This window comes from Epinephelus moara, chromosome 24 (genome assembly GCF_006386435.1).
Source record: "Epinephelus moara isolate mb chromosome 24, YSFRI_EMoa_1.0, whole genome shotgun sequence".
In the NCBI taxonomy this organism is placed as follows: domain Eukaryota; kingdom Metazoa; phylum Chordata; class Actinopteri; order Perciformes; family Serranidae; genus Epinephelus; species Epinephelus moara.
Genome location: NC_065529.1, coordinates 52706001 through 52720928, shown reverse-complemented (window position 1 = coordinate 52720928; position 14928 = coordinate 52706001). Strand labels below are relative to the sequence as shown.

At 44.2% G+C, this 14928-nt stretch overlaps 3 protein-coding genes across 7 annotated transcripts; all 3 read right to left on the bottom strand.

Annotated features, from left to right (window-relative positions):
- Positions 1 to 362: 362 nt before the first annotated feature.
- LOC126385981 (deoxynucleotidyltransferase terminal-interacting protein 1) lies at positions 363 to 14331 on the bottom strand. The gene is made up of 13 exons (XM_050038038.1): positions 13940 to 14331; positions 9424 to 9494; positions 7113 to 7209; positions 5343 to 5441; positions 5025 to 5084; positions 4889 to 4945; positions 3506 to 3567; positions 3379 to 3421; positions 3106 to 3164; positions 1317 to 1377; positions 1060 to 1131; positions 736 to 791; positions 363 to 620 (listed from the first exon to the last, which is right to left on the bottom strand). Exons 1-13 carry the CDS (start codon positions 14012 to 14014, stop codon positions 512 to 514), a joined length of 921 nt encoding a protein of 306 aa, XP_049893995.1. The 5' UTR covers positions 14015 to 14331; the 3' UTR covers positions 363 to 511.
- On the bottom strand, positions 1529 to 2385 carry LOC126385982 (uncharacterized). 4 transcript variants are annotated; one of them, XM_050038041.1, is made up of 4 exons: positions 2219 to 2385; positions 1798 to 2168; positions 1692 to 1744; positions 1535 to 1638 (listed from the first exon to the last, which is right to left on the bottom strand). In XM_050038041.1, the coding sequence occupies exons 1-4, from the start codon at positions 2383 to 2385 to the stop codon at positions 1555 to 1557; spliced, it is 675 nt and encodes a 224-aa protein (XP_049893998.1). In that variant the 3' UTR covers positions 1535 to 1554. The 4 variants fall into 4 exon arrangements, with proteins under 4 accessions (XP_049894000.1, XP_049893996.1, XP_049893998.1 ...); XM_050038043.1 differs by lacking the exon at positions 1692 to 1744 and having other exon boundaries at positions 1529 to 1638; XM_050038040.1 differs by having other exon boundaries at positions 1692 to 2168.
- LOC126385983 (uncharacterized) lies at positions 8256 to 9412 on the bottom strand. Of its 2 annotated transcripts, XM_050038044.1 has the most exons (3): positions 9129 to 9412; positions 8865 to 8952; positions 8256 to 8820 (listed from the first exon to the last, which is right to left on the bottom strand). In XM_050038044.1, exons 1-3 carry the CDS (start codon positions 9259 to 9261, stop codon positions 8616 to 8618), a joined length of 426 nt encoding a protein of 141 aa, XP_049894001.1. In that variant the 5' UTR covers positions 9262 to 9412; the 3' UTR covers positions 8256 to 8615. The 2 variants fall into 2 exon arrangements, 1 of the variants encoding a protein (XP_049894001.1); XR_007569458.1 differs by lacking the exons at positions 8865 to 8952; positions 9129 to 9412 and adding an exon at positions 8953 to 9101.
- Positions 14332 to 14928: the final 597 nt, after the last annotated feature.

The window sequence follows — 14928 nt, the reverse complement described above, 5'->3', positions numbered from 1 at the left end:
CAGCTACATGAAATCATGTCTGAATAAAGTTTGAATCTGACATTTGAAATAAAGGCGGGAGAAGTTATTACATATGACAGGAACTTGTTTTCAGTGTAAAGCTGAGCAGGTGACATCTGCAGTGTCACCATGGCGATGAGCCAAGTTCACCAGCAGCTCATCAGTCTTTTTTCTTGACAGGAAGCATTTACGAATGCCATCACTGACCTCATTAGTGAGCTCTCTCTGCTGGAGGAACGCTTCAGAGTCGCCATCAAGGACAAACAGGAAGGGATTGAGTGAAGCTCCACCCTCTGATGACCCCACTTTCTGTTTGAGTTTTGCTTTATTTTTGTAAATAAAACATGTGACATCACAACCTGCAGAGTTCAGAGTTTTTTATTTAAAAAAAAAAAAAACAGCAGTAACCATAACAATCACATGATAAATCGCTCTTCCCCTTATTGGTTAATTGTTTCTACAGCGTCTGCTCAGGTTTCACAATAATCTATTGGTGTGGCGGGGGGTGGGGTCAGAGGTCAGCATCTCTCTGAGCCTCCATGGCTCTCTGCATCTTCTCCACCATCCACAGAGGAACCGAGAACGGCTTCAACTCGTCCATCCTGACATCCGGGCAGTCCCTGCGCGCACGCGCGCACACACACACACACACACACACACACACCTGTTACCATGGTAACCACAAACAGACAAACCTCAATTACCATGGAGACAGAGGAGTGACATCAGACTCACTTGTAATCGTCACTACGAGACAGATCCTGGATGTCCTCCTCAATCAGCAGGTAGGCCTGGACACAAACACAAGTGTGGTGTGAAGGCAGCTCAGTGTCTCTGCTGTGTTCAGGCGCAGTGTGAAGGTAGCTCAGTGTCTCTGCTGTGTTCAGGCGCAGTGTGAAGGTAGCTCAGTGTCTCTGCTGTGTTCAGGTGCGGCGTGAAGGTAGCTCAATGTCTCTGCTGTGTTCAGGCGCAGTGTGAAGGCAGCTCAGTGTCTCTGCTGTGTTCAGGTGCAGTAGGAATCTCAGGGTTGTGTTTATGTTAAATGATTGGTCCTCTCACCATCTTCCCTCCGGTGGCTCTCATGTGGTGTCTCTCTGCCAGCCACTGCTTATCCTTCGCATCTGCGGCATACTGACACACACACACACACACACACACACACACACACACACTCAGGTGAGTGTGTTCTTCAGTGCTCAGAGGGAAACACATGTTTTGTGTCGGAACTTGAACACAAGTCATTGATCTTTATTGACGTGTAGATGATGAACATGGTGACACACACACCCACACCCACACCCACACACACTGTTTACCTTGAACAGATCAGCATGTTTGATGTAGATGCGTCCTCTGGTCCCGCCCATCCCCAGCGCCCTGCAGTGACATCACAACACATGATGACTCACTTCCTGTTGATACTTTTCATGAACAGTAGTAACGTACAAAAGCGACGCAGTGACCTCACTTTACATCATGTGACCATGTTGGTGAGGTCAACGTGGTCACATGACACAAGCGGTAACCTCTAGGGCTGAAACATGACCTCCATGTTCAAATTAACACGTTTACAGCCCGCCACAAAAAGACAGTGACTGTAACACCCCGCGGGTACGACACCACCCCTGTGAACGCCACCTGACGGAGACTGTAACACCCCACGGGTACGACACCACTCCTGTGAACAACACCTGACGGAGACTGTAACACCCCACGGGTACGACACCACCCCTGTGAACGCCACCTGACGGAGACTGTAACACCCCACGGGTACGACACCACCCCTATGAACAACACCTGACGGAGACTGTAACACCCCACGGGTACGACACCACCCCTGTGAACGCAAGCTGACGGAGACTGTAACACCCCACGGGTACGACACCACCCCTGTGAACGCCTCCTGACGAAGACTGTAACACCCCACGGGTACGACACCACCCCTGTGAACGCCACCTGACGGAGACTGTAACACCCCACGGGTACGACACCACCCCTGTGAACGCAAGCTGACGGAGACTGTAACACCCCACGGGTACGACACCACCCCTGTGAACGCCTCCTGACGAAGACTGTAACACCCCACGGGTACGACACCACCCCTGTGAACGCCACCTGACGGAGACTGTAACACCCCACGGGTACGACACCGCCCCTGTGAACAACACCTGATGGACACTGTAACACCCCACAGGTACGACACCACGCCTGTGAACACCTGACGGAGACTGTAACACCCCACAGGTACGACACCGCCCCTGTGAACAACACCTGATGGAGATTGTAACACCCCGCAGGTACGACACCACGCCTGTGAACAACACCTGACGGAGACTGTAACAACCCGCAGGTACGACACCGCCCCTGTGAACGCCTCAGTTTCATTTTCGTTTTGTTTTTATTAAATTGATTTTGGCTTTACTTTTATAAGTGTTTAGTTTTTTTAATTATCTTATTTTTATTACATTTTAATTTGTTTTTTAATAGTTAATTTTTTTATTAATTATGTCATATATTTTATGATCTACATATTAATTTATCATGACAGTTGTGAGTGTGTAAAGCACTGGCAGAACTGTCTTTTAGGTGTCTGTTCTTGTCTATTGAACATCTGTTGATCATAGATGGAGCTAATCCTCACCTTAATCCTGCTACACACTAGGATTGCCCGGCAGCATAAGTTACCATGGTTACTAGGCTGGGATTCAGGTTAACCACCTTGATGGAACGGAGTTGTGGCTCAGGTTGATGGAATGGAAACAGGAGTTTAGCTCGATGTATCAGGCTTAGCCAGAACCATGGTTTCCATGGTTACCGATGTGAGGCTAATCTTAGCCACTTTGATGGAACAGAACTCTGGCTCACATTAGCCAGACCTGGCCATTTAAGCCTGGATTTGCCTTTAGCCTGCTTGATGGAATACCCCCCAGGTTAACATGATGTTTACAAGATGTTTACAAGATGTTTACATGATGTTTACACCATGTTTACAAGATGTTTACACAATGTTTACAAGATGTTTACATGATGTTTACACCATGTTTACAAGATGTTTACATGATGTTTACACAATGTTTACATGATGTTTACATGTTGCTGACTCACTTGTTGGCTCTGGAGCCGAGAACAAACGTGCTACCTTCGTTCAGTCTGGATGGATCCCACTGAAACACACACACACACATTATTCAGTAGGTCATTACTGGACTGATGAATGAATGAATGAATGAATGAATGACTATCTCTGGTGGTGTCTTGATGATGAGTCAGATGATGAAAATCAGCTGCTGTAACATTTGGGTGAGTCCGTCTGTGTTACCTGTGTGTGTGTGTGTGTGTGTGTGTGTGTGTGTGTGTGTGTGTGTGTGTGAGACTCACCTTTGGTCCTTCTCTCTTGATGGGATCAGACTTGAGCTTCACTCTGAGGACAGGAAGGTCACAGGTGGGTCAGGTATTCTAATCTACCTGGATACTGATGGTGATAAGGATGATGTCAGATACTCACTGAGTGGAGAAGGTGTGAGGTCGATCAGAGGAAACCACTGCCAAACCTGGACGAGTTCGTCTCTGTGGACACATGATGATCACAGTTAAAGATCCCATCCATGCTGTCACCTGTCTGTCACCTGACACACCTGTCTGTCACCTGACACACCTGTCTGTCAACTGAGACATCTGTGTCACCTGAGACACCTGTGTGTCACCTGAGACACCTGTGTGTCACCTGACACACCTGTCTGTCACCTGACACACCTGTCTGTCACCTGACACAACTGTCTGTCAACTGAGACATCTGTGTGTCACCTGAGACACCTGTGTGTCACCTGAGACACCTGTGTGTCACCTGACCAGAGTCCTGCACGGGTCCAGTTTTCAAGATCCGCCCCGACCCGACCCGGCGACGTACAAACCCGCACCCGAACCGCAAACCCGCACATCAGGCCAATTAGTACCGCAACCCGGTCAGACCCGTTGAAACACGACCCGCAGCCCGACCCGTTACCCGGATTTAAAGTAATCATTTTGGGTCATATTGGCTGAATATTGAACAGCATATCGCCACAGTTAAGGTGCCAGTAAGTAAACAACGACCTGAATGAAGCAGCTCTCACAATAAAAACCTGACTTCAGCTCCATCATCAACCCTCTGTGTTCTTCTCCCATACGAGTGTAAAAGCACTCGTTTGTTACGTTTAATGCTTTTAAACTTTTAATCTATGTAAAGGAACTTTACATGTGTAATAATAGACTTACTTTCTGTCCAGAGCGACGTTCAGCAGTTACGAGCCGTCACATGTTTTTAGAATCCATCGAGGAGAGAAGTAATCCATCAGGGAAACACTTCAACACCCGCAAATCAGCTGTTTTTGCAGGTACCCGACGCAGTGCAGGACTCTGCACCTGACACACCTGTCTGTCAACTGTCACACCTGTCTGTCACCTGACACATCTGACACACCTGTCTGTCATCTGACACACCTGACCCACCTGTCTGTCACCTGTCACACCTGTCTGTCACCTGACACACCTGTCTCTCACCTGACACATCTGACACACCTGTCTGTCACCTGACACACCTGACCCACCTGTCTGTCACCTGTCACACCTGTCTGTCACCTGACACACCTGTCTCTCACCTGACACATCTGACACATCTGTCTGTCACCTGACACACCTGTCTGTCACCTGACACACCTGTCGGTCACCTGACATACCTGTCGGTCACCTGGAACACCTGTCTGTCACCTGACACACCTGTCGATCAAAAGTTAGAAGCACACAGAGGTTACTGGTCTGACTGATACTGTGGTCCTTAACGTCTGGTAAAGTGACGTCACCTGAACCTGGTCATCTGACTGCCAAACAAACACCTGAGAGGTAAGGGTACCTTCTTTGGGAGGGGGCTTCCTCTCTGAATGTAGTCTTCATCAGCAGTTCTGGACCTCTGACAGGACACAGAGAACCACATCAGAACTGGAACAGCTCACAGCAGGCTCTAGATGATCTCATTGGTCACATCCTACCTTGATGGCGACCTCTGACCCCGCCCTCTTCACCTCCCCCTCTGGAAACAGCTGCTTGGCCTGGTGATGACATCAGAGGAGACCATAGTAACCGCACAGAGACACAGATGGCTGAGGTCAAAGATCATGAGGTCACAACCCTGTAGAACAACTGGTGTGATGTCACAGTGACATCATCATTGACATCATTTGCTGTCTGTGTCTGAACATTTAGTGTGTAAAACAGGAAGTGAAGCACAACATCACAAAGACACAGGTCAGTACAGGTGGGCGTATGACCAGCTGGGTCACAGGTCAGACAACAGGGAGTGAGCTCACATGTTCTAGAACGTTCCTGCAGGCCTCTCTGATCAGCTGGTCAGTCTGAACGTCGTCTCCAACATTTTCCTTCACGTTCTCTGCTGCCTTTTCAAAGAACTGCGACAAAAACAACAGCATGAGAACTTTACTGACACATCTGCCTCCTCCACCTGGTAATCATAGCAACCAGCCAACACTGTTTGTATTGGATAGGGTTTAAAAAGACGTACAAACATTTATTTCCACTTATGCCAAGAACAGCCGTGCCTTAACAGATATCACAAATTATTTTCTTATCTTGAGATAAACGTTACATAGAGACAAAGAACTTTGTTACATAGAGATAACAAACTTTGTTAGATGACAAGCGTTACATAGAGATAACAAACCTGGTTACAGAGATAAAAAATGTTGCATAGAGATAACAAACGTAATGTAGAGATAATGAACTTTGTTACAGAGATAAAAAATGTTGCATAGAGATAACAAACGTTATGTAGGGATAACAGACATTACGTAGAGATAACAAACGTTATGTAGAGTTAACAAACGTTACGTAGAGATAAACTTTGTTTTGTTGATAACAAAAGTTACAGAGATAAACTTTGTTACATAGAGATAAACTCTGTTACGTATAGATATCAAACGTTATGTAGAGATGACAAACGTAGAGATTACAAACATGTAGAGATAACAAACGTTGCGTAAAGATGACAAACTGTTAGGTAGAGATAACAAAAATTACATAATGTTTGCTACATTGATATAACAAACTTTGTTACGTAGAGATAACAAACATCAGGTAGAGATATCAAATGTTAACGTAGAAATAAACGTTACGTAGAGATAACAAATGTTACTTAGAGATTACAAACATGTAGAGATAACAAATGTTGCGTAGAGATAACAAACTGTTAGGTAAAGATAAGAAATTTACGTAGAGATAACAAATTTTGTGTAGAAATAACTAACTTTGTTACGTAGAGATAACAAATGTTAAATAGAGATAACCAGACATGGCTGCGTGACAATCGCACTTCCTGTAACTCTGAGGTCGGGCTCTTGACATGCCTGCGGTGCGTATGCTGGAGGTGGACTCAGAACTAATGTTGGTGGGTACAAAAGAGACTGTAGAAATCAGGATTTGTCGCACACGATGTATTGCTGCTCCCGTGCTTTATTCCCACACCAAACAAATAAGCAACGTTTCGCCTCATGTAGGAGGCTTCATCAGGCTTACAGAGTAAAGGGCAGTCCCTCTTTTTATAGCATGTCCTCCAATAAGGGTGAGGCTATCTGGAGACCTACAAAATACACATAGGAATAATATTATTTCTCAATCAATCACAGATGTATTTTACCATGTTTTTCACAGATTCAATTAATACACTTTTATTATTATTAATTGGGGCAGCAATACATCGTGTGCGACAAATCCTGATTTCTTAAGTTTTCCCTTTGATGTCAGCACCGATTGGAATAAGTTGATTCGGAGGATGTGCATTCTTTATATTTGTTTCACTACAATAGAGACTGTAACCACCGCTGTTACCGTGATTACCCAGTGTTTAGAATGGAGATGACGGGTGAAGGACCGGCAGGAACAGACAGACCTGAAGGAGTTACAGCCTCATCGGTTTTTAATGTGTCCGTCTCAAACACACCTGGGCTCATGATGATTATGATGATGATGATGATGATGATGATGATGAACTACTGAGAACTTTAAACAAGCTGCTCTGAAGTAGGCAGGTATCCACACCTGCTCACAAACCATCCATCCCTCACCTTATGGTACTTCCTGAACACAGCCATGATGTCATCGTTGAAGCTGGGCTGAAGCACCGCCCTCAACAGGTCCATGGACACCTGAGGATCAGTGTAACTACACACACACACACACACACACAGACACACACACACAATGTAAGACCCAGTGAAACCAGTTTGTTCGTCAGACCTGCTGCTGTCTGATCACTCACTGTTTATTTTGGTGGGTCAATTTCACTGAGGGCGATCAATAAATCAATCAGTCATGTGTAAATCTCTCAGAGTGCAGTAACTGATGGAGACAGTTTAAATCAGGACTTCAGACTGTTGTGATCATTTTTGGAGTCAGTGTGAGGTTGTTGGGTTTTTTTTTAACGACTGGCTCGTGTATGACCTGCAGATCTGTAGACGTTTTTTTTTCTTTTCCATGTTGTCAAACGAGTGTTGTGAGTCCACCGCTGTGTCCGTGTGTGTGTGTGTGTGTGTGTGTGTGTGTGTGTGAGAGGAGGGAAGTCTGGTAGTGAGTGATGAGGTCACTGTGATGTCATTGACACTCATCTCTGCATCTGATGCAGGTCACATGGACAAAACTGTAGAGACATGATGTTTCAGGATGATTTAAAGCTACACTCAGGGGCTGCGACTGGAGTCCTGTTCATCTTTATATGTTTATGTGTTCATATATTTATATGTTTATGTGTTTATGTGTTCATATATTTATATGTTTATATGTGTATGTGTTCATATATCTATATGTGTTCATATATTTATATGTTTATATGTGTATGTGTTCATATATCTATATGTGTTCATATATTTATATGTGTTCATATATTTATATGTTTGTGTGTTCATATATTTATATGTTTATATGTGTATGTGTTCATATATCTATATGTGTTCATATATTTATATATTTATGTTTATGTTTGTGTGTTCATATATTTATATGTTTGTTTTATATGTGTATGTGCTCATATATTTATGTGTTCATATATTTATATATGTATATGTTTATATGTTTGTGTGTTCATATATTTATATATTTATATCTTTATATGTGTATGTGTTCATATATATTTATGTGTTCAAATAGTTATATGTGTATGTGTTCATATATTTAATATGTATATGTTTATATGTTTGTGTGTTCATATATTTATGTGTGTGTTCATATATTTATATGTTTATGTGTTCATAAATTTATATATGTATATGTTTATATGTTTGTGTGTTCATGTATTTATATGTTTATGTGTTCATATATTTATATGTTTATATGTTTGTGTGTTCATTTATTTATGTTTATATGTTTGTGTGTTCGTATATTTATATATTTATATGTCTGTGTGTTCATATATTTATATGTGTATATGTTTGTGTGTTCATATTTTTATATATTTATATGTCTGCGTGTTCATATATTTATATGTTTGTGTGTTCATATATTTATATATTTATATGTTTGTGTGTTCATATATTTATGTATTTATATGTCTGTGTGTTCATATATTTATATATTTATATGTTTGTGTTGTGAGAACATGTCGGAGCTCCCGGAGACGCTGACACAGGGAGAACATGTCGGAGCACCTGGAGGAAACCCACGCTGACACGAGGAGAACATGTCGGAGCACTTGGAGGAAACCCCACGCTGACACGGGGAGAACATGTCAGAGCACCTGGAGGTAACCCACGCTGACACGGGGAGAACATGTCGGAGCACCTGGAAGAAACCCACGCTGACACAGGGAGAACATGTCGGAGCACCTGGAGGAACCCCACGCTGACACGGGGAGAATATATCGGAGCACCTGGAAGAAACCCACGCTGACACAGGGAAAACATGTCAGAGCACCTGGAGGAAACCCACACTGACACAGGGAGAACATGTTGGAGTACCCGGAGGTAACCCACGCTGACACGAGGAGAACATGTCGGAACACCCGGAGGAAACCCACGCTGACACAAGGAAAACATGTCGGAGTACCCGGAGGTAACCCACGCTGACACGAGGAGAACATGTCGGAGCACCTGGAGGAAACCCACGCTGACACAGGGAGAACATGTCGGAGCACCCGGAGGAACCCCACGCTGACACGGGGAGAACATATCGGAGTACCCAGAGGAAACCCACGCTGGCACAGGGAGAACATGCAAACTCCATACAGAAGGGCTTCCTCCTGGGATCGAACCAGGAACCATCTTGCTGTGAGGCAACAGTGCTAACCACCACACCACTGTGCTCATCATCATTAATTTTATTATTATATTTATATGTTCGTATATTTATGTTTGTGTATGTTAATATATTTGAAGTAGCACTGACCTGACAGTCATGTGTGAGCGCCGTCCTCGTCTGTGAATCTGTCTGTGTTTGATCATCAGGTTCCAGGGCTTCTACACACACACACACACACACACACACACACACACACACACAGAGTACTTATCAACTGATCAATGAATCAACATAAGGAACATTTAATATCTGAAACTGTCAAAATGTCTTCATGCCAACAGTTAGCCGTATGATGCTAACAGTTAGCCGTATGATGCTAACAGTTACCCGTATGATGCTAACAGTCAGTCATATGATGCTAACAGTTAGTCATATGATGCTAACAGTTACCCGTATGATGCTAACAGTCAGTCATATGATGCTAACAGTCAGTCATATGATGCTAACAGTTAGTCATATGATGCTCAGAGTCAGTCATATGATGCTAACAGTTAGTCATATGATGCTAACAGTCAGTCATATGATGCTAAAAGTTACCCGTATGATGCTAACAGTCAGTCATATGATGCTAACAGTCAGTCATATGATGCTAACAGTTAGTCATATGATGCTAACAGTCAGTCATATGATGCTAAAAGTTACCCGTATGATGCTAACAGTTAGTCATATGATGCTAAGAGTCAGTCATATGATGGTAACACTTAGCCCTATGATGCTAACAGTTAGCTGCATAATGCTAAGCAGGATCAGTGAGTTTGTTCAGCTTGAGATGAAACTCTGAGGCAGAAATTGAAAACAGAAAAAATCCAGAACAAAATCATTAAAACATCGGACAATGACTCTATTGAAGCTCTCAGGGGCTGCATAGAATCGACTGATTGGGATGTGTTTTTCAAAAACAACAACTCTGATCTGAACTTGTTAAATGACTCAATCTCCTCCTATCTGACTTTTTGTGTTGATTATGTCATTCCATCTAAGCAGGTTAGACTGTACCCCAGCAACAAACCCTGGGTTACAAAAGACCTGAAAACATGCCTAAATAAAAAGAAACTGGCATTTTTGAATGGTGACAGGCAACGAGTAAATGAGTTAGAGAAAGAGTTCAGACAGAAATCGGGGGAGCAAAAATCCACTACAAGAACAAAGTGGAGGGGAAATTTACAACAGGGAATGTCAGGGAGGCCTGGCAAGGGCTCAATGCCATGATGGGCAGAGAGCAGAAACCTGCCCATATCAAATGCCCTGAAATCCCACCTCATCTACAGCAGGTTCGATAACACTCGGCACCCGTTGAGAGATGAGACCCCCAGCACTCCAAGCCCCCCACACATCAGTCACAGTTGAGAAAAATAAAGTGGTCGACTTTCTGTCCAGAGTGAACCCAAGGAAATCATCAGGCCCAGACAACCTAAACGGTTGAATTCTGAGGGAATGTGCCACTCAACTCGGGGATGTCATGGCCCAGCTCTTCCAGCTGCTTTTGGACTCTGGTTCTGTTCCTCATACACAGAAAGAATCCACCATCATTCCAATACCTAAGAGCACAAAAGCTACGGTCCCCAAAGATTATAGACCAGTGGCACTGACATCTGTTCTATGCAAGTGCATGGAACGGGTGATATGTGACCTTCTGACCTCCTCAGTTTCAGACAAACTGGACCCACTCCAGTTTGTATATAAAGCAAAGCGAGGGGTGGAAGACACCTGCCTGACACTTTTGGACACTGTTACTAAAAACATGGACCACTCTCACTCATGTTCCAGGATTTTGTTTATGGACTTCTCCTCAGCTTTTAACACAGTCAACATAAACGCCTTATCAGACCGCCTCACTGAACTACAGGTCAACCTAACACAGGTTAAATGAATGATTGAATGACTTTTTACAGGACAGATCACAACATTTAATGGTCAATGGAAAAAGATCCACCAACACTGTCATAAACACAGGGGTCCCACAAGGATGTGTCTTATCTCCCATCCTGTTTTCCATCTACACAAACAAAATAACCTGCAACATGGACAATATGACACTTTTCAAATACACGGATGACATGGCCTTGGTAGCTCACCTGACGGACTCTAACAGCTTATCACCAGCAGGTAGCTTCAATTGTCACTGTTACTAAGGAGAGCGTCTTAGAGCTTAACATCTCTACGACTAAGGAGCTGTGCTGCTGCAGGAGAGTGACACCTGGTGACTCCGCCCACACACACTACTGCAGCCACTGATGATCAAAGGGCAGGAGGTGGAGCAGGTGGAGGCCTTTAGGTACTTGGGCATTGAGGTGGACAGAACATGGTCCTTCTCTGTTCATTCTGAACAAATCTACAAAAAGGCACAACAACGGCTCTTTTTGCTGAGGACACTGAGGAGTTTTAATTTTGTCTACAGATCACTCATTGAATCAGTTCTCACTTAAAACATCTCATCCTGGTACACGTCTTTCTGTAAAGGACAAATCCAAAGTGTCACGGGTCATCAAACATGCAAGTAAAGCAACAGGCATCACACAGTTCTCTCTCTCAGACCTCCACATTCAGGCAGTCAGACTGAAAGCCACCATCATCATACACGACCCTTCACATCCGGTCCACAACTCATTTCAACTCCTTCCTTCAGGCCGTAGATACAGGGTCCCTCGAGCAAGAACAAACTTAGTCAAAAAATCATTCATGATGGGCAGCTAGAAATGCTAGCAAAACGTCAGCAATATGGAACTTTTATACACTGGAAGGTGAAGGCAGCACAACAGCCACTTGTAAAATGTGCAAGTCTAGCGTTTCGTGAGGGGGAAAAGACAGAGCTCATTTCAACACAACCAATTTGATACGCCATCTGGAAAGGAAACATTCATCACAGCATGCCGAGTTCGAGGCAGCAAGTAAAAAGCCACAGAACCAACCAACATTGGCGGAGGCTTTGAAAAGGAGAGAGAAATTTCCCTAGGACCACAATGAAGCCAAAAAGATCACAGCCAAGATAAACAGACCTTATGGGACAACTTGGATGCATTCTTTTTTTCTTTCTTAATGCTTTGCAAAATATTGGATCGGACTCGGTTTCAAAATAAAGGATCGGATGCAAAAAAAATGTGATCGGGACATCCCTAGCACCCGTAACATATGCTCAGTTTGCTTCAGTCATTTATTCATTTGAATGTTGTTGTATTGCCCGCCTTTAGTAATATCATTAATTAAAGATTATTTTTATGGGCTTTTTGCCTTTATTGACAGGACAGAGAGTGAAATGGGGAGACAGAGAGAGAGTGGGGACTGACATGCAGCAAGGAGCCGCGAGCCGGATTCGAACCCGCAGCCGCTGCAGCGAGGTGATGCCTCTGTACATGAGGCGCCGGCACTATCCACTACGCTACCGACGCCCCAGTAACATCATTAATTCATTTCACTACTTGGGATTCAGATGGGTGAGTGTGAGCAAGCATTTTCAATGTGACCATTTCGTTTCAGTTTGTGGCTGGTAGCCTATATTCCTTTTTTAATTCACTTCGCTCCTTAATAATTAAACAATATCTCTCAACGTGTTGTCCATGTTTATATTCTTTTTGTAGTCCATCTTCAGAACATTGTAGTTTCACCACAGCAGACCCACATCAAGAAAGCTGCGTTCAGAGGGCTCGGAGGTTTCCGAGGACCTGGCGTGAAAAGCCCGGAAAAACCCCTACTTCCAGAAAAAGTGCGTTCATCGCCTCACATTGGACCTTGGACGTAAACAAATACAGCTGTACAAGGCTATCTCTGCTGTAGCCCAATGGAGCTGGGCTGATGTTGTTAGCCTTTTTGGCTAAATGAGGAGGTCAAAGACGTTTTGCTAACGTATGGTGTTGGCAATGTTACTAATTCTACGTATAATTATACACGGAATATTCAAATTACATGGAGCAGTGGAGAATTTGCTTAAAGATGTCTTTGAGATGCATTTTTTTACCTAAGAAAAATAATTTGACTCGCTGGTAGCAAAGGGGGCCGCCATTGCTGTAAAGTCATGCCACATCAACTCGGGGTCCTCGGGTTGCTACACTTCAGCAGGACGTTCCGAGTGAAAAATTCCGCTCCGACCACGTGTTCAAAGCACTTTTCCCCACGAGTTAATGGTTGGGACCTCGGAACCTCCGACCTTATGAACGCCGCTCAACATCCACCGTGCATCATTACGTGGCCCAGTGTAAGTGCAGTCGGATTCTCTTAGCACCTTAGGAGTTCTCCTTCACATGTTCCCTTGACCGCGTGACGTTTTCCTTCGAGCTCAAGGGAAAATGGTTAGGAAAAGACGATAGTAGGGACTTTTCGACCGCAGCCATGTGTCTGACCAATGATGTCACAGCGTGTCTAACCAATGACGTCACAGCGTGTCTAACCAATGACATCACAGTGTTTCATCTAAACTGAGGCGAAGTGTTTCATTAAAGGTTCTGTTTATTTTACTGAAAAACAAACAACTGTTGTTTTTGTTTATGTGTCAACAGCAGTGACGTCAGTTACAACACAACACACTGTTCAGGACGCGCTCTGATAGAATGAAGGCAGACTAGAAGCTAGCTAAGCTAACTCGTTAGCCACTGTTAGCTGCTGTTCTTACCGGGCTCTGTTCCGGCTGCTCCGGTCCGTCCTGTTCCAGCCAGTCCCGGCCTCCCTCACTGCGGTGGGCTCCCATGGTAGAACCGCTGCTCACCCGGTCCGGTCCGATCCGGGACCAACCGAGTTAACTCCGTTCGGATGATCTCGGCTAGGCTAACAGCAGCTAAAGCTAACAGCGGCAGCGGATGTTAGAGGTTTGATCTCCGGTTTGTTCCCGTGGATCACCGCGCTGACAGACACCGGGAGGCTCAGAGAGCTTAACTGAGCAACTGATAATCGATAACAAACACGGACTGATATCATAGACTATTGATAAACCTCTTTGTTTCCAGGAAGTTACACCCCGTTTCTTCTTCCGCTAATGTAAAGCTTCCGGTCATTAATTTCAAAATAAAGGCACCCTCTCTGCAGATCCAAAGATCCGGGTCCTTTTTCAGAAAGATCAGCGAAACTCTGAGTTTGTTCAGCCTGAGATGAAACTCTGAGNAGAGCTTAACTGAGCAACTGATAATCGATAACAAACACGGACTGATATCATAGACTATTGATAAACCTCTTTGTTTCCAGGAAGTTACACCCCGTTTCTTCTTCCGCTAATGTAAAGCTTCCGGTCATTAATTTCAAAATAAAGGCACCCTCTCTGCAGATCCAAAGATCCGGGTCCTTTTTCAGAAAGATCAGCGAAACTCTGAGTTTGTTCAGCCTGAGATGAAACTCTGAGTTTGTTCAGCCTGAGATGAAACTCTGAGTCAGTTACTATGGCAACATACTCTGTGAAGCTAACCTGCTGAGTCACAGGTTTGCTTCATGTCAGCCTGAGGCTGAGCGTGTAGCAGGAAGTAGAAACATGGCGTGTCCTTTAGTGAATGAAGTGGTGGAGGTTGAGGCCCAGTGTATTCAGAGGCTGTTGTGTAAGGAGAAGGTGATTAGAGCCTGTTTGGATGTCTCCCTGGAGGAGTGTCTATATGAAAGATACTGTTTGACCTCACA